Raw genomic sequence first — 26,687 nt, forward strand, 5'->3', positions numbered from 1 at the left:
AGCAATGTTTCATCCATCCATCCATCCATCTTCCTCCGCTTATCCGGGACCGGGTCGCGGGGGCAGCAGACTGAGCAGAAATGCCCAGACTTCCCTCACCCCAGCCACTTCCTCCAGCACCTCTGGGGGGACCCCGAGACGTTCCCAGGCCAGCCGAGAGACGTAGTCTCTCCAGCGTGTCCTGGGTCTTCCCCGGGGCCTCCGCCCAGTGGGACATGCCCGGAACACCTCTCCAGGGAGGCGTCCAGGAGGCATCCGAACTAGATGCCCGAGCCACCTCAACTGGCTCCTTTGGATGTGGAGGAGAAGCGGTTCTACTCCGAGCTCTCTGCAGGTGACTGAGCTTCTCACCCTATCTCTAAGGGAGCGCCCAGCCACCCTGCGGAGGAAGCTCATTTCAGCCGCTTGTATTCAGGACCTCGTTCTTTCGTTCATGACCCATAGCTCATGACCATAGGTGAGTACTGGAACGTAGATCGACCGGTAAATTGAGAGCGTTGCTTTTCGGCTCAGCTCTCTCTTCACCACAACGGACCGATAGAGCGACCGCATAACTACGGACGCTGCTCCGATCCGCCTGTCAATCTCACGCTCCGATCTTCCCTCACTCGTGAACAAGACCCCAAGATATTTAAACTCCTCCACCTGGGGCAAGGATACTCCACCCACCGAGAGATGGCAAACTACCTTTCTCCGGTCAAGGACCATGGCCTCAGATTTAGCGGTGCTGACCCTCATTCCAGCCGCTTCACACTCGGCCTCAAACCGCCCCAATGCACGCTGGAGGTCCCGGTTCGATGAAGCCAACAGGACAACATCATCTGCAAAAAGCAGAGAGGAAATCCTGTGGTCCCCAAACCAGATCCCTTCCGGCCCCTGGCTGCGCCTAGAAATTCTGTCCATAAAAACTATGAACAGAACCGGTGATAGAGGGCAGCCCTGCCGGAGTCCAACGTGGACCGGGAACAGGTCTGACTTACTGCCGGCTATGCGGACCAAGCTCCTACTCCGGTCATACAGAGACCGGACAGCCCTCAGTAAGGCTCCCCGGACCCCATACTCCCAGAGCACCCCCCACAGGATGCCACGGGGGACGCGGTCGAACGCCATCTCCAAATCCACAAAACACATATGGACTGGATGGGCGAACTCCCACAAACCCTCCAGCACCCTAGATAGGGTGTAGAGCTGGTCCACTGTTCCACGACCAGGACGGAAACCGCACTGTTGTTCCTGAATCCGAGGTTCGACTATCGGACGGACTCTCCTCTCCAGTACCCTGGCATAGACTTTCCCAGGGAGGCTGAGGAGTGTAATTCCCCTATGGTTGGAACACACCCTCCTGTCCCCTTCTTAAAGAGGGGAACCACCACCCCTGTCTGCCAGTCCAGTGGTACGGTTCCCGACCGCCACGCGATGCTGCAGAGACGTGTCAGCCAAGACACTCCCACAGCATCCAGAGACTTGAGGTGCTCAGGGCGGACTTCGCCCTGAGCAATGTTTCATCTAAATCTATTTGGTCACGCTTTAGATTGGGGGGGCTGCAAAACACTCAATAAAGTGTTAATAAGAACACAGTTAATATAAGCACTTTATAAATAGCTTGTGAGTAGGATTAACAAATGCTAATCAATGTCTTTATGAGCAAATTAATACCACATTACTCATGCTTGTTAATGTCTTATAGTTTGTTGAGGACTCTTCATAGGGGGCTTGTTCATTTTGGAACGAGCCCCCCGGTCGGTTACTCGATGAGGTACATTCGCTCCACCTGGAGTTGAAACAGGAGAAGTCCTGCCGCTTCCTTTTGGTTAAACCTGCGACGGCGAACCAGGGGAGGAGATGTTCGTGCCAACATCTCCCTGCCTCCCCCAAACAGGACGACGACAAGAACTTCCGCCGCGCTCCCTCATGGAGGAAGAAGTTCCGGCCCAAAGACGTTCGGGGGGGAGCTCTAGGCGCTTCCGACACTCTTCCCGCCAACTTCCGAGTGACAAACAGCAGCGCAGCGTCTCCCTCCACGCCGCCAAAGAGGAGTCCGGTGGACGGTAAGCTGCCAAGAACGCCTGCGGCCGTCTGCGTGTGTGGTCTGCTCCTCCTCTAACAGGAGGTGCAGCAGGGACTCCTCCTCTGCTCCTAATTCTTCTTGAACCCTTGTGCTGTCGGGTGGGGTCCAGAGGACCCACTCCCAACGTTGGGAGTGGGTCATCTGGACCCCACCCGACAGCACAAGGGTGAATGGCTTTGCTGCTCTGCCTGTGATGATGCTGTGACTAACGGCATGTCTCTGCATGTGGTTTCTCCGGCGGGAACACAGGGAGTCAGTCTATACAGAGGCTGGACACCGCCACAGTCCGGACCTACTCTTGTTAACACGCAACGGTAAGACGCTGCGCCACAGCCCGCGTGGCAGAACAGAGCTCCTTCCTGCAGACGGCTGTAATAACGCACGTTCTACGCCTCTCCTCCCTCTGTTCTCCTCCCCCATGTCCACCTCCACCTTCCGCCCCGCTGTTCAACTCTCTCCCATCTCAGTTTATCCTCATTATTTCTATAGGTAGCCGCTGGTCCGACGACGAAGGGCAGTTCCCAGCATTCAAGACCCGGATGATGAACTGACAGCCCAGGAAGCCCGCCGTGACGGCCTGTAGCCGGCAGAACCGCCAGAGGTCGCTGGGGTCGAGCTACACTTTTGTATTTATGTGGGACATTTATCATTGATTTTAGAATTGCTATGTAACCTGTTTCATTTTTATTCCTTTGATCAACCCACTTTTTTAAAAAGATTCTCCCTCCACTGTTTGGGTCTCCGATACGTTTCATGGAGTCTGTACATTTCTAGTGACTGACAGTTTATCTCATCATTTTTTATAATCCTGGATGTACGTTTTTCCTCTGATCTGAGCTCTAATCGTGGATTTTATGCTGAAGTGACTTTTATAAGTTATATAACTTAATTCATGTCTTTCTGACACTTTAACTGTTCTGTTTGTCGCCTATTACCTGTGATCGATATCAATGCAGCTCTCGGCCCGACAGCCGTGTGTTTGTCAGACGAAGTTGCGTTTTCACACGCCGTTTGACGCCAGGCGCCTCCGACCGAGCTGTGGCGTGCAGCTGATGCCCGTGACCGGCTGTGGAAGCGAGGGGTTTTTCTTTCATACCTGATACCAAAACGACAGTCTGAAGCCATAGAACTGTAGCAGGAAGCAGCAGCAGAGGGCTGACATACCCCCCCTCACCCACCCAGCCAGGCCTGACATACCCCCCCTCACCCACCCAGCCAGGCCTGACATACCCCCCCTCACCCACCCAGCCAGGCCTTCCTCCCCTCTGGAGCCGTACCTGTGCGTCCACGGTGTTCGCTCCGTTAAAGGACCAACCGTTCTGAACTCTGTCCATTGCTAGATGACCTCCAAGGCGGCGTGATCCTCCCACACAGCTTTTTAAAGATTTCATATGGAGCCTTATTGTCTCTCTAACCTTCTCTTTATTTATTACTCCTCATCCATGTGTGGTCGGTCAGAGCTGAAGCTCCGCCCCCTTTGGATGTGGCGCCGCCTCATGCTTTCCTGTGTGAAGCTCAAACCCACAAAGGCTTTCTCTCCTTGTGATTTATGCACAAAACAAATCCTGTTGCTGTTTTTATCTCGCTCTTCCTAAAGAGTTTTCTGATCTTGTAACAATGATGTACAGCCCGAGTACTAAAACTATTTTTATCACAGTATTATTTATTGCTTACTTTCAATAAAATACTGAGACTTATTTTCCACTGCAGCGCAAAGTCGAGGTTTTGTGTGTCCTGGTGTCTGTTGTGGTGTTTTCTACTGTTCTCCTGAACACTGTCAATCATTTCATTCCCTTTTTCTACAAACTACTACTGGAAGAGTCGAAGTGCATAAAATAGGCAAACCTGTCCTAGTCTGTGTGGAAGGCTTGGAATTTCATTCTTTCATGAAAAAATGGAGTCCATAAATGACAAAAATGGGAGTGGCTTTATGGGAGGAGAAATGTTCCTTCATGAATCCCACAGTCCTGGATTCCCCTAAACGTCTAGATTATTGATGGGAGCAAATGATGCTCAGGAATTCAGTTTGAGTGTTTGGAGTTTCTCCCTTACAGAGACCAGCGGATGTGTTTTAAATACTGGGGGTGTTGGTGATGGTGAAGCAGCTTCTTCTTTATTATGAGACATGAACTACTGAGTTTTTATTTGGGATGGATACAGAACAGAAACTCTGAGTCATGTTGCTGCCAGTAACATATAAAAATATAGATTGCAGTGCTTTTTAGAGGCTCAGATCAGAACCAGTGAAGCTCTGCAGCTGCACAGCGGCTAATGCATGGAGACAAAATGCTGTCTGCAAAGCGGGTCAAAGTTCTGCAGAACCTCCCAGCAATAGATTCTAGCTTAGCGCCCTGAGAGCAGACTGTCATTGAAATAAAGCATCTTCGCCACATTAAAGCGTCTCCTTCATCCTGCTTCATCATCATCATCACTTCATTGTTTCTGGACAGAATTGGTTATTATTATTTTTGAACTACCATTCAGGCTCCTGAACGGTTTAAAGTTCTGTAGAAGCTGCATTAATGTTGGAAATAAACATCTTTATTTCCTCAATCATACTTTTACAACCTAGTGGTTAAGTTACATTCATTCTATTTATTTATACTGAAATGGAAATCAGACAATGTTGACTGTTCCCTTTCTATATTTTAAGTTACCAAAATAAAAGCGCTTTGGTAAAATTTGCTTTGGTAAAAGCAACTTGCATATGAGATTCAATTCCATTTTATTTGTATAGCCCAAATTCACAACAACAGTCGTCTCGATGGGCTTCGTATCGGTTATTGAATAGTAAACATACAATCAGAAGGATCATGAATACATAGAATTCAACAGGAAAATACTAAACTTTAACTAAACAGACTAAACTAAACTGGACATCCCTGCCCTTAGACCCCCCCTTCTCTGTAAGGAAAAACCCCTGAAAAAAAAATATGGATTCCGGAAAAAAACGAAGAAACCTCAGGGGTGCCCACATGAAGGAGGGATTCTCCCCCAGGACGGACAGGCATTTACCAGAACTCAAAGAAAAGAATTAACTTATCTAAATCTACAACTACATATATAAAAGTCCAGCAGACGAGCTTCATCCAGCCGTGGTTGGGGGGACAGTCAAAGGCGCGAGTCGAGCCGGAGACAGGAACCACAGCCAGGTGTAGGAGCAGGAGCAAAGGCGAGGTAAACGGTCAGGAACTGCAGCACGGATGAGCCAACTGGAATCTGGAAGCACTCCCACTCCCCAGGAGGGGAGAGGAAAAGAGGGACAATACATGAATCACTGCACCAAACAGAGGCATGGAGAACTAAATGATAAATTATGATCAAGAATAGAGGAGAGGAAGGGTAGAAGTAAAAAAAGGAAAGAGGACAGAACCCCAGTGCACCATAGTTACCCCAGCTTCAACTTCTAGCAGCCTTTTAAAACAAATAGTTATTGTTATTAAGTTTAATTTAAACACATTAACATTAAGTTAAATAATCTCTGAATACTAACTAGTCTGACAATAAGCCTGTCCACAGAGGAATGTTTTCAGTCTAGCTTTGAATGTAGAAACTGAGTCGGCCTCTCTTCCATGAGCTGGGAGTTTATTCCATAAGACAGGGGCTTGGTGGCTAAACGCTCTACCTCCAACCGTACTTTTACTAATTCTAGGAACCACAAGCAGTCCTGCATTTTGCGAGCGAAGTGTTCTGATTGGTTGGTAAGGGACTATGAGGTCCTTAATATAGGACGGGGCCATTCCATGTAAGGCCTTATAGGTTAACAGGAGGATCTTGAACTTGATTCTGGAATCAACTGGGATCCAGTGAAGTGAAACTAACACAGGAGTGATGTGATCTCTTCTGCTAGTTCCAGCTAACAATCTAGCAGCTGCGTTCTGAACAAGCTGGAGACTTCTTAAGGAACTCTTAGGACACGCTGCTAACAAGGAGTTACAGTAATCCAGCCTCGACGTAACAAATGCATGGATGAGTTTTTCAGCATCACTCTTAGAAAGTAGATTTCTGATCTTAGCAATATTCCGCAGGTGAAAAAAGGCAGTTCTACACGCCTGAGATATGTGAGCCTTAAATGATAAATCCTGGTCAAGTAAAACCCCAAGGTTTCTAACTGTGGAATTGGGGGCTATACTTATGCCATCCAGGGAGACTATCTGAGCAGACAGAGCATCTCTGAGGTTTTTAGGACCAAGTATAATGACCTCAGTTTTTTCTGGGTTCAAGAGGAGGTAATTAATTGTCATCCAGGTCTTGATGTCACTGATGCAGGCGTTCAGTTTCTCTATCTGGTCATTCTGGTCAGGCTTCATGGATAAATACAACTGCGTATCGTCGGCATAACAATGAAAATTAATTCCTGATTATGTTTCCTAGGGGTAGCATATAAAGCGTAAACAGGATCGGTCCTAACACTGAGCCCTGTGGGACTCCATAGTTGACTCGAGTGCACTGAGAGGAATGGCCATTTACATTAACGAACTGATACCTATCAGACAGATAGGATTTAAACCACTGGAGAGCAGATCCTCTGATCCCTATGTCCTGCTCTAATCTATGGAGTAAAATACCGTGGTCGATAGTGTCAAAGGCTGCACTGAGGTCCAACAGGACCAGAATAGAAAGTAGTCCCTTTTCTGAGGCCAATAACAAGTCATTAGAGACTCTAACTAGTGCAGTTTCCGTACTGTGGTGAGGTCTAAACCCCGACTGAAAGTCTTCAAAGTGGCTGTTATCCTGTAGGTGGCAGTAAAGCTGCTTAACTACAACTCTTTCTAGGATTTTAGAAATAAAGGGCAGGTTTGATATCGGTCTATAGTTGGCCAAGATGCTAGGATCCAAACTGGGCTTTTTCAGAAGAGGTTTAACAACTGCATATTTAAAAGACTGTGGCACGTAACCCGTTTCCAGAGAGGTATTTATCATTGTTAATATGGAATCATTAATTAGGGGAAAAGTTTCTTTAAAAAGTCTAGTGGGAATTGGGTCTAACAGACACGTTGAGGATTTGGAGGACGTAATAATTGATGTTATTTCCGCTTGATCCACAGCAGTGAAGCAGTCTAATGTTACAGAGGTTTCTATGGATGCCTCCACTTCTACCGCTTCAGCCTGTTCTGGGCTGATAGTAGGAATAACTTGATTTAACTTATGTCTAATGTTTGAGATTTTACTATCGAAAAATGTAAGAAAATCATCAGAGCTGAGAGAAACAGGAACATGTGGTTCTACTGAGCTCTGACTGCGAGTTAATTTAGCTATAGTGCTAAAAAGAAATCTTGGATTGTTTCCATTCTCTGATATTAAGGTTGAATAGTACTGGCTTCTGGCTCTATGCAGAGCTTTTTTATAATTTAATAGGCTATGTTTCCAGATATCCAGAGACTGCTCTGAACCGGAGCGGCGCCATTCTCTTTCCAACTTACGGGTTTCTTGTTTAAGAGAACGAGTTTCAGCGTTAAACCACGGTGCTACTCGGTTTTGTCTGACGAACTTAGGTTTCAGGGGGCAACAACATCGAGTGTACTCCTGAGGGCTTGTAAGGCATCATTAACAAAGTGGTCATTTATACTAGGACTGATGCTATGGGAGCTGGTCTCAGAGTATTTTCTCAGAATATCACTAAGTACTGGCTGAACTGTGTGTTTAAACTCAGACACAGAACGGTCAGTTAAGGTTCTTCTAAGCTGTTTCTTATTCACTGGGGCAGAAGGATGTTCCAGTGTAAACTGGAAGGTAATCATAAAGTGATCAGAAATGATGGGGTTAAGAGGAAGGACACTCAGCTGGCTGATCTCTATCCCATGGGTTAGAACAAGGTCCAGGGTGTGCTTATCACAGTGAGTGGGTTCATTCACACTTTGGGTGAAACCAACATCATCTAATAAAGCTGCAAAAGCCTTTCCTAGACAGTCACTGGGGTCATCAACATGAATATTAAAATCCCCTAATATTATAGTTTGATCAGAATCTAAGACAATAGTCGATAGGAAGTCGGAAAACTCAGTTAAAAATTCTGAATATGGGCCGGGGGGCGATAAATAAATATGAGTAAAACAGGTTTTGGAGTTTTCCTGTTTGGGTGACTTAAAGACAATATGATGTTTTCAAATGAATTATAAGCATTTTTTACTTTGGGGCTGAGAAGTAAGCTAGACTGTGATATTACTGCCAAACCCCCTCCTTTCCCTGAAATCCTGGATTTCTGATAGTTAGAATAAGTTGGGGGGGTTGCTTCATTCAATCTAACTCAGGCCGCATTTACACTGCACGGTTCAAGTGACCCATTTTTTCCTCTCATGTGAACGTGAACTTGTAAGCAGGGGACAAAAGCGCATGGATTCCGATTTTCTCAGATCGGATACAGGCCTCATTCATATGTGGAAATAAATTGGATATGAATCAGATACGTGCATTTGTGTGTGCCATGTAAGCAGACAAATCTATGAAGGTAAAAATGCTCCAAAAAGAACGCACTTGGAGATTTGATGTGAGAACTTGTGCATCAAAAATCTGCATCTGTGTGTAAAAATCTTCAGCTGTGAACTGTCAAATTTCCATTTGCATGTGTTCATTTAGAGTTACAACTTCAAATCTGTGATTCCAACTGCTCAAATGTGCTTCTGCGTGTGCTCGAATCTGCCGGTGCAAATCACAAGAGCGCTACAACTGCGGTCTGAATTCTGACACATTCCTTGCGAGAAACTTGTGTCTAAACTGATCTGTGTCCGATAATGGAACTAGGGGGGAGGGAGGATAAGAGGAGGCGGAGTCAACCAATCAGAGTGCAGCGCTCAGAGGACTTGGTAAAGTTAGAAAGATCTTCACAGATTCAGACTTCCTGCTTCAATAACTCTTCTGATGAACGTTAAAATGTGACAGCACATCTCTCAATCATTTTGTATTAACACAGAGAGTGAACTGGTCTCAGCAACATCGTCCACCATGGTTGATGTTTATGTTCTCGTTCCCGCCTACTTCAACGCAGAATGATGACGTTTGTAGCGTATCAATGATGTACGGGTTGGATGCATGTGGCCTGGCCGTTCAGACGGGGGTCACATTTCAAAAGATCGGATACGTATCGGATTCAGGACCACATACGTCATCGATATGCTAAAAAAGTCATAATTGGAAGTCAGTGGAAGGGAAGCCAGGTCACCGATTGGATTCATATTTGGGGTGACAGCTCTATTCAGGCCAAACTTCAGGGCTCTGATCGCAACCGGGCGGTTTTTGACAAAATTTCCAGTGAAATGGCAGAGCGTGGTGTTGAACCTTTCACGCGATGACTTTTTTCCCTTCCCGACCGTGGTCAGAAGCGCGGGGGAAATAAGGTGGATCCTCCTTCAGGGTTCACTTCCCCATTCAGACCCTCAGATTCTCCAGAGCGGGTTAATAAAGAGTCAATAGCATTTATTCTGGGGGAAGCCTTCTTTAATTATCGTTCTCCTTCCTCCCTAACACACAACACGTTAATGCGCGCCCCCACTGCCCCCCTCATTCCTATCTCGCTGCACGAGCTCTCTCCTCTCTCTTACACACACACACCCACACAAACACACACACGCGTGTGCGGCCCCAGCACACATACATCCCCTTTCCACAACAGTGGGTCCAGACAATCCTGTCTCCAATTCCTTCTTAAAATGAGAAGATTGTAATTGTGCTGCTCCTTTGTGAAAATAAATGTATTAATGCAAAAAGAGCTCCGCTGTTGACAACACTGTTGTTGACATCCATTGTTAACGTTAGCTACTTCCACAAACAACAGTGACGTCGTTCACCGTTCAGTACTCTTCTGCGCATGCGGGTCACTTCTGGGTCATTTCATGGTCACACAGCAGATCACAAAAGTTCCCATTTAATCGGAAATGTGAACGGCCTTGCAAAAAAATCTGATTTTTTCAAAAAATCGGAATTGAGCATTTAGCCCTGCAGTGTGAACGTAGCCTAAGTTCGGCAGGGGACCAGAGAAAAGATACAGCTGCAGTTCTTAATATTGTGATCATTAAATAAACTGAATTTTACATTTTGTTACAATGAAAGACGTATTGAAATTCAAGTAGAGTTTTTTCTAAGTCATACTTAAAGAAAGAAAAAGTGTTCTGGTACAATATCAGGATACGTGTCGCATCGCCAGACTCTCGCCAAAACACACCCCTAGTATTTAGTGATCAAACCTCTGCAATAACCAAACTTCTGCTCTCATTTCTTGCTGTTATTTTCTTTGGTTGTTTTTTGATGGTAAACTTCATTGTGGATAATCTCAAACACAATACAAACTTTAAGAAACGGAAATGTGTTTGGCAAACAGTTTCTACCCCAACAATCATCTGTCTTTTCTTGACCCGTCAACAGTTTTGGACAGCACTTCATTTTCCAGACGTGTTTAAAGTGTTTTACCGCCCTGATGTAGACGTCTCCAGATTTGTTTCATTTGTATCAGCAGATCTTTTGTCCTCAAAGTTAGTATTTCACTAAGTAGCTTGGTTCCTTTCTCATCCAGAGAGAAGAACAGGAAAGACAGGAGTGAAGGACTGAAGTCTGAATGGAGAGACCTTGACAGAGAGTTGGTGGACATGATGGAAAGAAGGAAGGCGGATCTCCTGTGTGTTCAGGAGACCAGATGGAAAACATGAAGACTGGAAGCAGCTTCTGCATGTTTGACCGTGGAGTGGACGGAAAGAGGAACGGAGGAGGAGATAAGAATGTCCTGGAGGTGAAGAGAGTCAGAGAGGATGATGAGTCTGAAGCTGGAAGCTGTGATGGTGAATGCTGTCAGGGGTTAGGACCCCCCAGGAAAGATGTGAGCTGGAGGCAGATGGAAGAGAAGATCCAGGGTGTCTCTAGAGGGCAGAGAGTGGTGATTGGAGCAGATTTGAACAGACATGTGGGTGAAGGAAACAGAGAGGATGAAGAAGTTTGGTGTTCAGAACAGAAGCACAGGTGGAGCTGGACTTTCCTAAAAGAATGAAAATGTCAGCGGAGACCTTTTTCCAGAAAAGTGAGGAGCACATAAGAGTGAAGGGAGAAGACAAGTTGACCCCATTTTGTACAGTCCTCGTAATCTTAAAGAACAAAGTAGAGTCTGTGGGGGGGGGGTCATAGGGTGGTGTGAGGAAAGAGAAGAGAAGAAGGTTAGAGCAGAGGAGCAAGTGGTGGAAGTCGTAAAATGAAGAATGCAGGGGGGGTTTTGGGAGGGGAAGAAACAGGCTTTGGGAGACCAGGAGGTTCTTCCAGATAATATTATTTTTTTGCCTTTGAGCACTTTTCCAAACTCTCAAAGTTCTTCCAATGTGTCCATTATTCATTCAGACTTGGTGATGGTAGCTACTGATGTACCACAGCTGCTCTGGGGCAGACTGACAGAGGCGTGGCTGCCGGTTTGCGCCTACAGCCCCTCTGACCATCACCGGGACATTCATACACATTCACACACCAGTGGAGCCACACTGGAGGCAAGGAGGGTGAAGTGTCTTAACCGAGGACACAACGAGAGTTGGCTGGGGGGAGCAAGGATCGAACCGCCGACCCTTCGACCACCTGCTCAACCACCTGAGCCACTGCCGCCCCAAGATAACTGAAGAGCTACGGCTAAAGTGACCAGAAAGACCGGCAGAAAGGAACTTAGTGCGACATCTGGAAGGAAGAAAGAAGATCAGGAGACTTGGTGGTGGAAACAGTTCTCTAAGAAAGAGTGGACACTGAGAGGACAGACGATGGCAGGCAGGAATGCAGGGGGGGTGGGGGGGACAAAGATCATACGAGGACTTGCTGGTTGGAGAGGTGGATCTCTCAGAGAATCTGAGATCGACGGATGACAGGCAGGTTAGGGTGATGAAGGGCAGAGACAGATGTGTTGACAGGTTCTACCAGTACGATGGACAGATGGAAGGAGAAGGGGTTGGAAAACACAGAGTGGATGTAGCGGAGCGGGAAGTAGTAAAGATTAGAAAGGATGAAATGAGGAAGAAGAGTATGAAGAGTGCAAAGACAGATGGTCCTGACAACATAGCTGTAGAGGTATGGAAGAGTTTAGGAGAGGAAACTGTAGAGTTTCTGACTGTTTAACAAGAACTTGAAAAGGGAGAGGACGATGAGGAATGGAGGAGAAGAGTTGTGGTTCCATTTTGAAGAAGGGACACGTTCAGAGAAACCACAGAGCATTATATATGTTGAATCTCACCATGACGTTATGTGGAAGAGCAGTGGAAGCTAGACTGAGGTCAGACGTGAGCATTTGGGATTTTGGTTTCATGCAGAGAAAGAGAACCGCAGATGTTTGCTTTGAGGATGTTTCTGGAAAGAACAGTAAAGGTCAGAGGGATCTGCAGAGAAAGTCTAGGATCCAGAGAGAGGAACTGTGGTTTGGATAAGGAAGTCTGGAGTGACAGAAAAGGACGTTGGAGTTCTGCTGGTTACGGATGAGAGCTGGAAAACAGTGGTGAGATGTGCTGTCGATGTGACGGAGGAGCTGAAGGTGGAGGGGGGACTGCACAAAGCATTTGAGCTTGGAGCTCCTTGTTTCTGTGGTGATGGACAGACTGACAGATGAGGTCACACAGGTATCTCTGTGGCCCATGATGTTTGCAGATGACACTGTGATCTGTTGTGAGAGCAGAAAGCAGGTGGAGGAGCATCTAGAGAGGTGGAGAGGAATGAAGGTCACCTGCAGCAAGACAGAGAATCTGTGCGTACATGAGGGGAGCTCCAGGAAAATTGTCAGGTTACAGAGAGCAGAACCAAAGAAGGTAGAGGACTTGAAGTTCTTTGGATCAACAGTCCATAGAGTGTTGGAAAGAGGTGAAGAGCTGTGTGGAGTCAGGTTGGAACAGGCGGAGGAAGGATTCAAGTGTGATTACAGGTGTCATCACACTAAAATAAGACAACTACGTAGATGTTTTGCTTCCTGCTGGCAACTATAAATTTACTTTTTATTGCACAACACAGATTGTTTTAGAATCCAATCAACATTAGATTTAGTTTTTGTAAGCAAATTGTTCGCTTTTGATGTTTGTTACCATTTATTACCTTGTTTTCAACCATCTTTTTTCACTTGAAGCAAAATACTTTATAGTTGTATCAATACTGCCTCTACATTCCTTTCAGCAGTAATCCCACCTGCATGCAACTTTTGTTGCTACATCTTGACTTAAGTGTCAGGTTTTGTGTGAAACTTCTGTTTGAAAATAACTTTTTCGTGTCGATAATATTTTTGCTTGTAAGTTTAGCTTAGCAATATTTAAGTTTAGTATTTTTAAATAACGTTTTAAATCTTTGTGTTTTTACGTCTTCATTAACCTGGAAAAAAAAAGACGCTCCGCCTCGCTGTGACGTCATAATTGGCTGGAACGCTGGGAGAGCCGGAAGTGCCGCGCGCAGACAGAGTGAGGACGGGAAGATCCCAAGTCAGATTTCTCTGTTGGAGCGGCGCAGCGACCGGACACCGTCCACCGGGGATATCCCGCACCACAGCCGACTGCAACTTCGTTCCTGACAGAGGGTGAGAGCGCGGCTCCGCACCGCAGGACGCAGACATTCCCGCCTGGCTCACGCGCGCGGGCACGCGCTGCCAGCTAATCATTCCAGAAGACATGTTAGCTTTAGCCTGCTAGCTGAGCGGAAATGGGAGCAGGAAACCAGCGGCGCTCGGACCCTTCCCGACGGCTGTCCGCGGTAGACTCGCAGACTAAATATGGATGATGTGACCTTATGACTGACGATGTTTTGGAGGGAAAAACATGAACAAAATCACCTAAAGATCCGGTGTTTTTGTCTCCTATTTACGGGCTGATAATTGGGGTAAACGTGACATGACCCCCCTCTAAAGAAACGGTGACGTCAACACAGGTGAGGTCAGTGCTGAAGTGAAGACCTCTCTGTGTCGGTGGAAACGGGCGCCCGCCCGTGACACCGGAGTGGCGTGGGTTTGACGGGACCCGCAGGCCAGGTGTGCGTGGTTGAGAGCTGTCGTCGGAACCTGGCCCGGTTCCAGCTTCCTGGTCTTGAGACGCGGGCGGAGGGCTCCTCTGAGCCACGCCCCCTCTGCGGGTTTGGCCCTGAAACTTGGAGCGAGTCAACTATCCTGGTTTAAGGTTCACCATCAAGTAATGATGGTCCAACAGGACTGAACAAAAATCGAAATGACAGAAGATCACCACGCAGCCTAAGTCAGCGGCCTTGTGTGAGAGTGTCCGGCCTGTGACTGGAAGGTCAGGGTTCAAATCCAAAGACTGAAAATGGGAGCCATGCCCCCTGCTAGACACTCAGCATTAAGCGGTTGGATTGGGGGGTTAAACCACCAAAAGGCTGTGTCTGCGGCTCACCGCTCCCCCAGGAGAACAAACGTCGCACCTAGGTGTGTGACAGATTAAGAGCTAATGGCTAAATGGTCTTTTAGTATAGTTTAGTATTTGGGCTGATAATTTGCAGCCTATTATTGACCTCAATAAAAGGTTTTCACCTTTTTGCCTGTTTTTAAATAAATCACTGGTTATCAAACCGTGGCCGATAAACCAAAGTTGGTTTGAATGTTTATTAGACAATGGAGTTCAATCCTAGAACATTTAGACTTTGAATTGAAATGCTCAAAAGCACTTGGGCAGACTGCAGGGAAGTGTAGCATGAAGCCGCTCTGTGCCGCCTCAACACCAGACTTTAGAGTTTGAGTTCTCTGCTGAAGCCTGAGACGGACACACAGACGGCAGCGGTTCGTTTCCGGGATTCCCGCCGGACCTCAGGATCTGTGGAATGTCGTCATTTTGGAGACGCAACTAAAATACCGCTACGTATAGAAAAATGGATCTAAAAATGATACTCATGATTTTGTGAAGCCAATTGAGATGACAAATAGCCATAAAATTCAATAGAATTAATAGAAGTATTGGTTGAAAACACAGAAATGAAGCAGGTTACGCTATAAAAAAGTGAATAATCCGTTTCTGTCAAACCTGGTCAGTTTGTCTTCCTGTTGTGTCTCTCTCTGTACATGTGATGCAAACAAAAAGACGTCCAATCACAAGCTAGCTTCTAGTTTAGTTCAATAAAGACGAAGACGTTCGTCAAGACATGTCAGGTATGTGGAAGAAAACACAACCGTGTCTGATAATAGAAGAACCTAAGAAGTTGCCCAAAAACAGGTCTGAGTGTTTGAAAGTCCGTCAGACATTTTGGTTTTGTTGCTTAAAACAAAAATAGTTTCTATGTTCCAAAGCATTTTCATTTAAAGTTTTAAAACGTTAAGTATCTAGAAGAATTGGACTGTATCGTATTGACACAAAGTTGGATCTTTATGCATCGGTTGGTGGACCATGTATGGAGATGTTTCCAATCGTCCAACCGAACACGTCCTGGTCAACCATGACCACCTCAGGGGAGCGGAACCAGAACTGGTTCTGGTTCTGATGTCCGCTGAGGGTCACCCTTGGACTACTGTCATGTTTTTCCCTGATGGGCTGTTTCTGAGAGAGTCTGTCTGTTGAGACGGGGGTCATGACTCTCTCATGTCTTTCAGTTTTCTCCGATCCCTGAAGATGTGGAGGTCCGCTGTGGGACAGAATGTCAAGGTGAACGTAGATGACGGAGGGGACGACTGGGAGACGGACCCCGACTTTGAGGTAACTTCTGCCCATTTTCTCCTTCATCCTTCATCTCCGCCGTGAAAGCGTTTTATCTCGACTCCACCCGCGCGTCCGTTCTTCTTCTAGAACGACGTCTCTGAGAAGGAGCAGCGATGGGGGGCCAAGACGGTGGCCGGCTCGGGACATCAGGAGCACATAGAGTGAGGAAGCGGGTCTTACTGGACGTGGAGCCGGTTCGGCACAGCCGTGTTTGACTGTCACCTTCTGCTGCAGCATCCACCACCTGCGTGAGGCCGTGTCCACCGAGCACACCAGCCTGAAGCAGAAGGAGCTGGAGACCATGCCCAAGGCCTCGCACGGCTACGGGGGGAAGTTTGGAGTGCAGCAGGACCGCATGGACAAGGTGAGGACACGCCTGCTCACTAGGCCTGCACAATATACCGCAAATTTATCGTTATCGCAATATCCAGCTCTGCAATAGGCAAAAGACTGCGAATATCGCAATAAATCGTAAACCCAAAATGTGTTAAAACAATCTTCTAGCAGCTTGAAGCATTTAACGAATCAAATAAATCCCCTTATGCTTTGACCAATCAGATGGACGCCTTCCCATTGTTAACCAATCAGATGGAGGCCTATGTTAGATGTTTGTCACCTATGTCGATGAGGGTCATTTGGAGTGTAATTTTAAACTGTTTCTAATGAAATGGGAATGATGTTTTTGGCAATTTTCTATTTTTTTTATATACCGCAAATTATATCGTTATCGCAATATTAATCTCTAATATCGCATATCGCAAGTTTTCCTCATATCGTGCAGCCCTACTGCTCACAATTTGAAGCGTAAAACAGAGACGACAAATGTGTTTTAGAAGCGAGGCTGACCCTTTGATGGTTTGCATTCAGCGTCATGGAGGGACCAGAACGTGTTTTGTGCTGGAGGTTTCCTGCTTCTCTGATGTCACGTCTCGCCATGAGACACACAAACATTTGTCCCGTTGATTCTTTGAACGGGTATTTATGACCAGTGTTTACTTTGAAATGAGCTTGTTACAGTCAACCTTTTTTTGACGGCTCAGAGAAAACATTATCCAACAGTCATTTACAGAAAAGCCAGACACAATGCCGCGCTGACCTCGGAGGAGGCGCCACAAAGCGGCTGTGATGGTGTCAGATAACCTGCAGTCAGATGTCGGGTCCAGCATGGTTTGGTTCTTCTGCAGAGCTGCAGCAGACAATTGACTGTATAGGAGAACTGGACTGAGTGACCCCTCCTCCCCTGGCGTTCCAAACAGGAAGTACCTGCTGGGATAGAAATCCCGTAGATGTCTACAGAGAAATGATCAGCTGTTCCTCAGTCATTCCTTTGGTCAGGATCAACATTGTTGCTCTGATGTTGGAACATGTTCTTGACAATCCTCATTTTTTCCATGAGAAATCAGACACCTGGACGATTCGCCAGTTTCCCCGACAACGCAGTTGCGTGTAAACCACAGCAGCACTGGGACTGTCGAGCACGAGCGGTTGCTTTCTCCGCCTCGTGATGTTCCACGTGTTTGAACGAGCAGAGACCTTCATCCAGTGTTTGTGTCTGAACAGTCTGCGGTCGGCCACGACTACCAGAGCCAGCTGTCCAAGCACTGCTCCCAGACGGACACGTCCAAAGGGTTCGGAGGCAAGTTCGGCGTCCAGGCCGACCGGGTCGACCAGGTATGTCCTCCTGCCGCTCCGCGGCGCTCTGTTAGACGCAGACGTCACTCCCGAGGGGGGGTGGCCCAGACACAATCGAGACCTCCGGGAGAAGATAAAGACCGTGGCTTGACCGAGTCCCAGAAGATGCTGAAGTGTACATGAACAGATCTCCTCCTTCACCTTTATATTCCAGAGAGGATCAGCTTCAGAACCGTATGGTTGTTCTGGGTGCAAACCCGCATGCTCACCGCCGTTCTCCAACAGCATGGCTGTGCGTTATTTTTTCACATTGGAGAACGGCGGTGAGCATGCGGGTTGAAACCATAAGAAGAAAAGCTGCATGTTCTCCTCTTCGGCTGGAATAACCGCGCCTGTCCTTCTGGTTGCAGTCCGCCATGGGCTTCGAATACGCCGGAAAGACGGAGAAGCACGCCTCGCAGAAAGGTGATGTTTAAACTTGTTCTTCTGCGTTCTGACACAGATTCCTTCCAGGAGAAGAAATCGCCTCTCAGCCCAACATTCCTTTGCCGTTTCCACTGTGGGTGGGGTGGGGGGGTTATATGACTTTCAGCTCTGTTTGCTCAGTCGTCGTTGAGTAAGCGTCCTCGGTGTCGCTCAGTTCCTGCCCAAACGCAGACGACCCTGAACCGGATGCGGCTGCTCCAGAACCTCACATGAACGTCTGGAACCGCCGACTCCAGCAGGCGGTCTGCGTTTAGACACCGCCTGCTGGGATCATGTGACCATGGCGGCAGAGTTCAGGGTTTTTGTGGCGACTTGGACGCTGCATGTAAACATTTGAATCAGTGTTTGTTACTGTTATGCCCCATTTGAGGTCTAGGGGGCTTAGAGGAGCACAACATTAAAGTAACATCCCTGACTTAACAACTAAACACCAAACGATTGTCTCCATTCAAGTATAACACATGTATTCACAAATTGATAAATATCAGCCAACAATGGCCTAAAAGGTCAACCAAGGCCAAAATAACAAACAAACCTGAAATATGAAGTCTTACCTGGAAATGAAAGAAAAGGGAAAATGACAAATCCTCTCTAGACTAACAGAAACAGAAGAAAACACCTGAAAGAAACGGCAGTTCACCCCTACAGCTTCACTTAAACAGAACCACAAACAACAGACTACTCAGAGGGGGCCTACAAAGAACTACAAAGAACTACAAAACAGGTAGAGAGGAGCACCGAGCTGCAGTGGAGACGCGTTGCAGCAAAGCTCCCTTCTCATTGGCTGGAGGTCCACACGGTGCTTTTAAAGGCTGCCGCCGTCAGCATGGGTCCAATGGAAGCCACGCCCCCCCAGCACCACACCTGAAAGCAATCAGACACAAAGATCCACAAACACAACAAAGTCCCACAGAAAGAAAAGACGGAACAAAAAGAACAACTTAACTAAATACGGCCACAGCCGTGACACCCCCCTAACCAAGATAAAACGTCTTTTCCAAAGAGGCATTTATCCCTAGAAGTAGCACCAATAGAAAGCAGTAGCTCTCACAGAGCACGCCACACAAAATCAAGACGCGCCCGTCCACTAAACTGTAACTTTGGATCAAGTGAAATTGTCATGTGACCCCCTGCAACTCCCCCCCTCTGAGCAGACTATTCCACTGGCTTTGGGGGGCGGTACGGCGTGCAGGCGGACCGCGTGGACAGGAGTGCAGTGGGCTTCGATTACCACGGGAAAACCGAGAAACACGAATCCCAGAAAGGTTGGTCTGAGTGATCCGGCTCTGCTGGGATCGCTCACGTGCACACGCACACATGCACACACATGCACACCGCTTGCTGTTGCAGGTCTGCACTGATCATTATTGCATTGCTAGCCCTTAATTCCTGTGGTGTGTGTTTCCCTCCTGGTGGTTGTGGTGTTCTTGTGTGTGTTGTGTTGTCTTTCCTCCCGCGGGTTTCAGTGGGACTGGGAGGAAGCCAGCTCCAAATGTTCCTCCACACACCTGAGAAGGAAAGAACACAAAGAAGACTCTCAGTTTTCTGTCTCCTTTTAGAACAAAGCAAAGTAATAATGTTCTACAAAGGTTCTGTATCTAAGTAGATAAATGTCTGTCATATAGCATTCAGGTATGCTTGTGGTTTGCATCAAAACATTCAGTTTAACTCTGAATGTTTTGGCGAGTATTTTATTTTTAAATTAGGGTTCCTCGTATTTTCAAGTTCTGTCTAACGAGTAACAAAGTTTAGATCACAAAAGCGGATTTAGCGAAGAGCGACAAAGAGCTTTGTGTCATTGACCTTCATCCTTGTACCCTTTTCTGTGCTCGTCCTGCTGGTTCTGGACTCTTCCAGATTATGCAAAAGGTTTTGGAGGCAAGTTCGGAGTTGAGAGTGACAAGGTGGACAAGAGCGCCATGGGCTTCGAGTACCAGGGTAAAACGGAGAAGCACGAGTCCCAGAAAGGTCAGTGGAAGCAGCCTGTTGTCTCCAGTTTACCGCCTCCAACCCTACAGCATCAACAGTCTGTCAAGTCAAGCCGATGCTCGGCTCTTTACGTTACCGTCGGGTTTGCCTTCTGCTCCGTGGAATTTCAGCCTCAGGCTTGTTTTGCCACGTTTCTGTCTGCACACCCTAACCTGTCTGGACTTGACTGAACGGCTAAACTGGCAGCAGCTCGTTGATCAGCAGTTGTGTTTGCGTGTTCAGATATCTGGACAGTTTTCTTTAGGCTCCCGGTTTGGGGCTCAGCGGCACGGCAGAGCCGTCTGTGCCGATGGTTAGCTCGAGCTGGTTTGTTTATCAAGATAACCTCTGTGCTCTTCCTGAAACTCTAAACCGCTTTGAGTCACTTATCTGCTGCGGTCATTTAAGTGCTATTTGAATGTGGTTAACCTGCCGGGTAGAAAGCAGCTGGAGCAGAACGTTTGGTCTGGTGACGAACTGCAGACAGTCCTGATATCATCAGGGGAGCAGGAAAAGCCCTGTGATGCTGCTCTTCCCTGCAGATTACGTGAAAGGCTTTGGAGGCAAGTTCGGCGTGCAGTCGGACCGGCAGGACAAGTCCGCGCTGGGGTGGGACCACCAGGAGAAACTTCAGCTCCACGAGTCCCAGAAAGGTACTGAACCCCCCCCTCTAGTTTGGAGCATTGACTGAGGCGGACCGCATTCCCGCCATAACCCCCAAATACTAAAAGACTAGACAGTGGGGCACTATGTAGTGCCCTGAATTTTAAGGCCATTCAGACGCCACGCTCACTCTTTATTTTAAACACGATGACATCATTCAAATCTAATTGATATGAGCGTTTTGTGACGATCATTTATGATCCACTGAGTTCTGAAGATAAAAACGTTGGTTTATCAAAAAAATACATTTAAATACATTTTCTTGGGAAAAATTGTTCCGACGCAATGCATTGTGGTCTATATTCGCCGATCTAGTGAGCATGGATGCACACTGGTTTTTTGCAGAGACTTCTGGGAAATTTCTAGGGCTCTGGATTTTGGAATTGTAGATTCAGACAGAACTAGAAAATGGTGAACACCCTATATAGTGAGTAAGGGAGGAATTTGGACACAACCTGTATGAGGACTGGACTGGGTGACACCCCCCCCGGTGTTCCAAACAGGACGTCCCTGCTGGCTCCAAGAAACCAAAACCCCCAAGACTGGAATAAAGAAATAACCATTCTAGGCCTGATCCCCCTTCTAACGCCTTCTCACTAATCCTCTTTTTCTCATATTCTGTTGTTGAAATCATTCACGTTATAAACTGACCAATGAGATGCCTCAATAAAAATAGGAGGAGCCTGCTGGCCTCACGTTCAAAACGTCTGACAGATTTTGTGGTGGGGGTGTGGCCTTTCAACAAACTCACTCCTGATTGGTGGCTGCAGTTGCCGTAGAAACTTTGACTCAGACTGTCTGGGACCAATCACTGCATACGGACATTTCTGTGGGTGACATCACACTCAAGTCAGTCCAGGTCTCATATACAGTCTATGGTTAGGAGCTTCTGAGAGATGCCTTTGAGATTGTTTTGGTGCTTTTATTTTGGTGGGATCTTGATAAAAATGATCCACTAAATAAACCGTCCTAAAAACACCGTCATGTGGGTCATGTGAGGGATTTTTACAAACACGCCAACCCCAAGTGGAAAGACGCAGCGCAGAAGAATGAGCTGCTGGTGATCCGTGCATCTGTCCCCAAAAGCTGCTCATAGTCTTTCAAACGACGGGAAGAAAAGGAGAACTTCACCTGGATGCAAAGCTAAACTTGACCCGCTCCATCCTCAGGGTTCTACTGGATTTGTTGGTCCTGATGCTGATGAGATTTCAGCACCTTTTACGCTCAGACGTCTGAAAGTCTCGTCCTCCTCAGCTGTCAGAACGTCTGTAAAAGCTGTTGGTGACGTTCAGACGGATCTGCAGAGGTTCAGCCGGCTGACCCGTCTTCCTCCTGGAAGCTCTGACGTGGTCTTCGTCAGGCCGACGGCTTCCTACGTTCTGCAGCTCAGACTCGTTTTTAAATGTCGTCTCATATTCAGGATAAAATAATGTTCCTCAAACAGCAACAAGATTTTTAACAAAGTTGGTTTCCAGATTTTTAGCCTGAGGATTCAAAAAGCTGATTTATTGTCCTTTTGCTTCCACATTTTTATTTTTTGTCATTTTAAATCAAATATACTTTATGAATCCCCGAAAGAACTTTAGCCAAAAAATAACCTGCATGTGAAATGAAAGAGTTAGTGTTTGTCAGCATAGCTGCTCCTGCTTTCCTCTGAAACTCTGGTTTCCAGTCGGACCGTGCAACCATTCACTTCTAACCTCCAGTTCTGGTTCGGTAGGATTTGGGTTTTACAAAGCCAACCCAGGAAACGGGAACAGTAAACGTTCCCCGCATGGCTCACAGGAAGTCCGCATGGCTCCTTCATGTGGCGTGATGATGTCAGCGCTCCTGACGCCGTCACAGGCTGGATCTGCTCCTCCAGCAGCTCCTCCGCTCACGCCGACGGAGGCCGTCCTTCCTCTGACGCTTTAGGATGATAGGATGTGGGGAGCGAGCTCTGGTGTTTCCAGGAAGTCTAATGGTTCTTCTGTCCTCATCAGATTACTCTAAAGGATTTGGAGGGAAGTTTGGCGTCCAGAACGACCGCATGGACAAGGTAAGAAGTTTGACGTTGGTGTGTGTGCGTGCGGCGAGCTCCGCCTCATCTGAGTCTCTCCTGAATCAGAGCGCCGGCACCTTTGAGGACGTGGAGAAACCCGCCCCGACGTACCAGAAGACCAAACCCGTGGAAGCTGGTGAGCTCTAACGTGTGTCTGGGGCGGAGCTTGAGGCGGCGTGTGGACTCAGTTCTGCTCTGTGCCCGTTTGTCCCGGCCAGCCGGCAGCAGCACGGGCAGCATCAAGGCGCGCTTCGAGAACATCGCCAAGCAGAAGGAGGAGGAGGACAGGAGGAGGGCCGAGGAGGAGCGCGCACGCCGGCAGGCCAAGGAGAGGCAGGAGCAGGAGGAGGCGCGCCGCAAGACCGAGACCGCCGAGGCCCCGTCTCCTGTGGCTGCGGCCAGTCCGAGTCCCGCCCCCAGCCCCACCCTTGCAGAGGCAGCGTTCCAGGTGAGAGTGGAAGGCTGTAGAGTCTTTCATTGTAACCTTTAGGCTCTGCAGGTCAGAGGTCACGTGTGTTCTCTGCCTCAAAGAGTAGCAGTAGCTTTTAGACATTTACCCTTTAAAAAAAAAAGCAGCAAGTAGCACCACTTCCTGCTGAAAACTGTCCCCTCTGCCTTTCCTGGACTTTCAGGATGTTTCTGCAGAAAACGGAGAGCCGGTGTACGAGGTGACCCCCCAGAACCAGGACGCAGAGGAAAACCTGTACCTCAACCCAGACGAGCCAGCAGCAGCAGGTCAGACTGTTATTTTGGGACAAAAACGCTGCATTCTGGAAGAATTCTCATTGTCCTGTGTCTGAAAGGAAGAGAAAGGAGAAAGGAAAGCTTCATTTCTGGTTCTGAGATGCGGCTTGAGAACAGAAACTCAATTCAGGAAAAGGTTTTGTCTCCAAATCTTGGTTTTAGTCTGGATTTCTGTGAAGTATTTAGCCTGTCTGTGGGGTGAAGGTTCTTAAACTCCACAGACATCACACTGACCTCCAAAGCAGCAGCTTCTTCTCCGGTTGATGATGGTTTCAGCCGTCTTCGTCTTTCTTCATCTCTCCCATCATTCAAAGGTTTCCTGGATGTGACGTCCTCCTGACACGTTAAAGGAAAACACACTGATTTGTGCTGATCAGGACTCTAGCCTGTCTTCTGCCTGACAGACAGAGCTCAGGGCACAGCAGGGATTGGTTTACATCCTAGGCCGTCCAAATATGGGGAATCTGAATATTATGGGCGTGTCAGATGTTTGGAGGGAAGGGCGTCTGATTGGACCTGCTGTATTTGCTCTTTAATAGATGATCAGCAGTTCGAGTACGGCGAGGACCTCGGGGTGACCGCTGTGGCGCTGTACGACTACCAAGCAGGTGAGGAGGAGGAGGATTCCGTTCTCAGCGGTTGACTTCAGCTGCACCTTCAGGGTCTGAAGCCGACAGCCCAGAGAAAAAGACGAGCTCTGTCTGACACATCAGGGTTCTGTTTGAACTCCTTCAGAGGCTAGAATGTCTTTCTTTTTGGAATCTAAGGGTGTGTTCAGACTGGACACGTTTGGTTCCCTAAGTGAACCAGAATTCGCTTTTCCAGATAATCTGGAACAAGTTTTCAGTCTGAATCCACCCAAGAGGACTCTGGTCCAGGACCAGGAACCGCTCTGTGACCCACCTTTGGAGGTGGTCTGGGTTCGTTTCCAATCAGATTCCTCAGCCTGAATACAATCCGTCCTCGGAGCGGAACATCTGGACCCACCGGGCCACCGTAGCCGACCTTAAAACGCTTCTGACAGGCTTTTCTGTGTGGTTACGGCCGACAAACGCCGCTGTGACGTCATCCTAAAAGTTACCTTGTAGTTCCTGAACAGAATTCTTCAAATCGACGCCATAACTGCACAACGATGAGATGCAGAAACTCATTCAGACTATTGGAAGGTGATCCACATCACTTCTCACCGTTTTCCTGACTGTCAGAAACACATTCGTGTTCTTCTGTCCGTCACCGTCCTGCAGCCTGACGTTGATGCAGACGTTCACATCTGTCAGTGAATCTAAAGTCTGAAGGAACTGAAAGTGCAGGACTTCCATCATTTCTGTCTCTGGTTGCTTTGCCCCGCCCTCCTAACTCCTGACCAATGAGTGAAGAGGTCTGCAGTCACATGGTTTTGTTGACAAGCTTTAGTCTGGAACAGAAAGGCTGCCTGACAGCCGTCTGAATATAGACCCAAGACAAGGTTCAGGACTCGATCCGGGTCAGAACCAAACGCTTCTCCGGTCTGAACACAGCCTACTACTCCTTTTTTAGAAAGCTAAAATTAGATGAAACTCCTGTAATTTATTTCCGTTTCTTTATCTCGACCTTCAAAATGCGAGAATAGGATTAAAGAAAATACCTTTTTGGAGGCGGAGTCTGTTTCCAGTGTCTGCAGATGGTTTTCTAACATCCATGTTTTCCGTCTCAGCTGGTGACGACGAGATCTCCTTCGACCCCGATGACATCATCACGAACATTGAGATGATCGATGAAGGCTGGTGGCGTGGCGTGTGCCGAGGAGCCTACGGCCTCTTCCCCGCCAATTACGTGGAGGTTCGGCAGTAAGGAGCGGCGGAGGGCCAGCCCCTCCCCCGGAGGCGGAGCCTCTGCCGCGGTCTTCCCTCCCTTCAGCTCATGTTCGTGATTGGACACAGAGAGACGTCGTCGCTCCTTTTCCCGCCTCAGACCGGCTTTCAGGTCAGGCGGCCTCCGATCTGTCATTCAAGTCATTCCACAGGTTTAGCCCCCCCTGCATCAGCGCGCGTTTATTACCCCCCCCCCCCCCCCCCCCCCCCCCCCCCCCCGGTGCAATCTTCACCAAAGAGTTGGAGTTGGTTTAAAGAACAGCAGAAGAACGGTTCTGCTGAGAGGTCCAGAGCGTCCTTCCTAGCTTCTGTCCGCCTGCGTCTCCTGCGCCGTCTGCGTCGTCTGCGCCGTCTGCGTCGTCTGCGCTCCGTGCTCGAACCCTCCGCAGGAATCCCTCGTCTCCGGCTGCTTCTGTGTTTTCTGGATGTGAGGCTGCCGCCGGCGTTGAGCAGATCCCGCGTGGATCCCGGCGATGTTCGGGACCCGCGCTCATCCTGAGTCCGCCTCGCCGCAGTGCAGCTGAAACATCCGCTCATCTTTGGGGAAACGGATTTAAAAAAGTGACCTTTTTCAAACGTTTGATCTGAAACACCTCTCTGCTTCAGTTTCATCATTATCTGCTCTTTTTTTTTAAAGTTTCAATAAATAAACGGAATAATATTTTTTCTGTGCTTCATTTGAACAAAGTGAGATATTAAAATAATCTGAAATGAAGATGAGGGGGAGGGGCTTATGGCGTCTTTAACTTTATGTACATCCATATTTTTTTACTTGTTGCTTCCTTTCCCCTAAAATGCTGTTTCTTTCAAGCCCGTGAGCAGAAGATGCTTAACTGTAAAGCAGAGCATGAACGCAGAAAACACGACGCCATTTATGATGTTCAGATCCGAATTCTAGGAAAATGTTTGGATGTTTAATGCACTTTCACTGTCTGAATTATCAAAAGAAAGCTGATATTTGATGTTTTGGAGCCTCAAATGTCCAAACGCAGCTGCTAAATGCAAAGGTTTTTCCAAACGGATCCCTTTTAAGATGCGTTTAGACGTTCCTGCTTTCAGGAAGCCAGCAGCAGTTCTGATCTGTCTTCATGTTAACGTCTGAGCACAAAAACATTCAAAGTCTCTTCATTCGGTTAGTTTGGATCCTTTAAAGACCCACTCTGATGGAAAAATGTTTGTAAAATGTTCTTGTCCCATTTTCTTCTCATGGTTGACACACACATATATACATAAAAGGATTAAAATTGCATTTGTATTTGTTTTCATGCTAATTGTTAATCAGAAGCCGACGGTAATCCGTTCTGATCAACAGATCCATGAACGTCTGTGTTTTCCTGGTCTGAGCTGGAGTCTGGATCAGAACCGGACGGCTGGATGGCTCTGACGTTGCTCATCACTTTCTGTTGCACCGCTAATATAGAGACCGTGTCCCACAGCCACTACGTACATGTTTCACATATTTCACGGATGGAAACTGGTCATACGTGAAAACGGAACAATGGTGGTTCTTTGGGATATTTTCACAGATGTTTCACATTAAAACATTAAAACCACGGAACACGTAGAACACGTAACCCCGCGCTGCATTGAGCTTCTTTACTCTGAGCAGAAATCAC

At 47.5% G+C, this 26,687-nt stretch overlaps 2 protein-coding genes and 1 long non-coding RNA gene across 16 annotated transcripts in view; 2 read left to right on the plus strand and 1 right to left on the minus strand.

Moving 5' to 3' along the window:
* The window catches only part of LOC101157600 (liprin-alpha-1), a 65,264-nt gene extending 61,487 nt beyond the window's left edge, over nucleotides 1-3,777 (plus strand). For 10 of the 12 annotated variants that reach the window (XM_023951643.1, XM_023951668.1, XM_023951685.1 and 7 more), the window contains 2 exons: nucleotides 1,880-2,048; nucleotides 2,558-3,777. In XM_023951643.1, the coding sequence (XP_023807411.1) occupies nucleotides 1,880-2,048; nucleotides 2,558-2,619 (231 nt within the window). In that variant the 3' untranslated portion in view covers nucleotides 2,620-3,777. Of the gene's footprint in view, nucleotides 1-1,879; nucleotides 2,049-2,317; nucleotides 2,383-2,535 lie in introns of all 12 variants that reach the window. The other 2 variants (XM_023951646.1, XM_023951660.1) reach the window with 2 other exon arrangements.
* Nucleotides 3,778-13,411: 9,634 nt separating this feature from the next.
* cttn (cortactin) lies at nucleotides 13,412-26,320 on the plus strand. Of its 3 annotated transcripts, none has more exons than XM_023950504.1 (15): nucleotides 13,412-13,571; nucleotides 15,582-15,684; nucleotides 15,775-15,848; nucleotides 15,922-16,051; nucleotides 17,248-17,358; nucleotides 17,730-17,784; nucleotides 18,960-19,070; nucleotides 19,663-19,773; nucleotides 20,316-20,426; nucleotides 22,419-22,474; nucleotides 22,544-22,613; nucleotides 22,696-22,925; nucleotides 23,110-23,212; nucleotides 23,758-23,829; nucleotides 24,915-26,320. In XM_023950504.1, the coding sequence occupies exons 2-15, from the start codon at nucleotides 15,601-15,603 to the stop codon at nucleotides 25,049-25,051; spliced, it is 1,455 nt and encodes a 484-aa protein (XP_023806272.1). In that variant the 5' UTR covers nucleotides 13,412-13,571; nucleotides 15,582-15,600; the 3' UTR covers nucleotides 25,052-26,320. The 3 variants fall into 3 exon arrangements, with proteins under 3 accessions (XP_023806272.1, XP_023806274.1, XP_023806279.1); XM_023950506.1 differs by having other exon boundaries at nucleotides 23,761-23,829; XM_023950511.1 differs by lacking the exon at nucleotides 20,316-20,426.
* On the minus strand, nucleotides 23,182-24,949 carry LOC111946715. The gene is made up of 3 exons (XR_002872447.1): nucleotides 24,846-24,949; nucleotides 23,456-23,557; nucleotides 23,182-23,273 (listed from the first exon to the last, which is right to left on the minus strand). It is a non-coding gene; the product is annotated as an uncharacterized LOC111946715 (long non-coding RNA).
* Nucleotides 26,321-26,687: the final 367 nt, after the last annotated feature.

The sequence above is a fragment of the Oryzias latipes genome, chromosome 3 (genome assembly GCF_002234675.1).
Source record: "Oryzias latipes chromosome 3, ASM223467v1".
In the NCBI taxonomy this organism is placed as follows: Eukaryota; Metazoa; Chordata; class Actinopteri; order Beloniformes; family Adrianichthyidae; genus Oryzias; species Oryzias latipes.

Coding starts and splice junctions, on each gene's coding strand:
- cttn (XM_023950504.1), top strand. CDS start 15,601: ATGTGGAGGTCCGCTGTGGGACAGAATGTCAAGGTGAACGTAGATGAC. Junction 19,774..20,315: donor GAAGCACGAGTCCCAGAAAG/GTCAGTGGAAGC, acceptor TCTTCCCTGCAG/ATTACGTGAAAGGCTTTGGA. Junction 22,926..23,109: donor TTGCAGAGGCAGCGTTCCAG/GTGAGAGTGGAA, acceptor CTGGACTTTCAG/GATGTTTCTGCAGAAAACGG.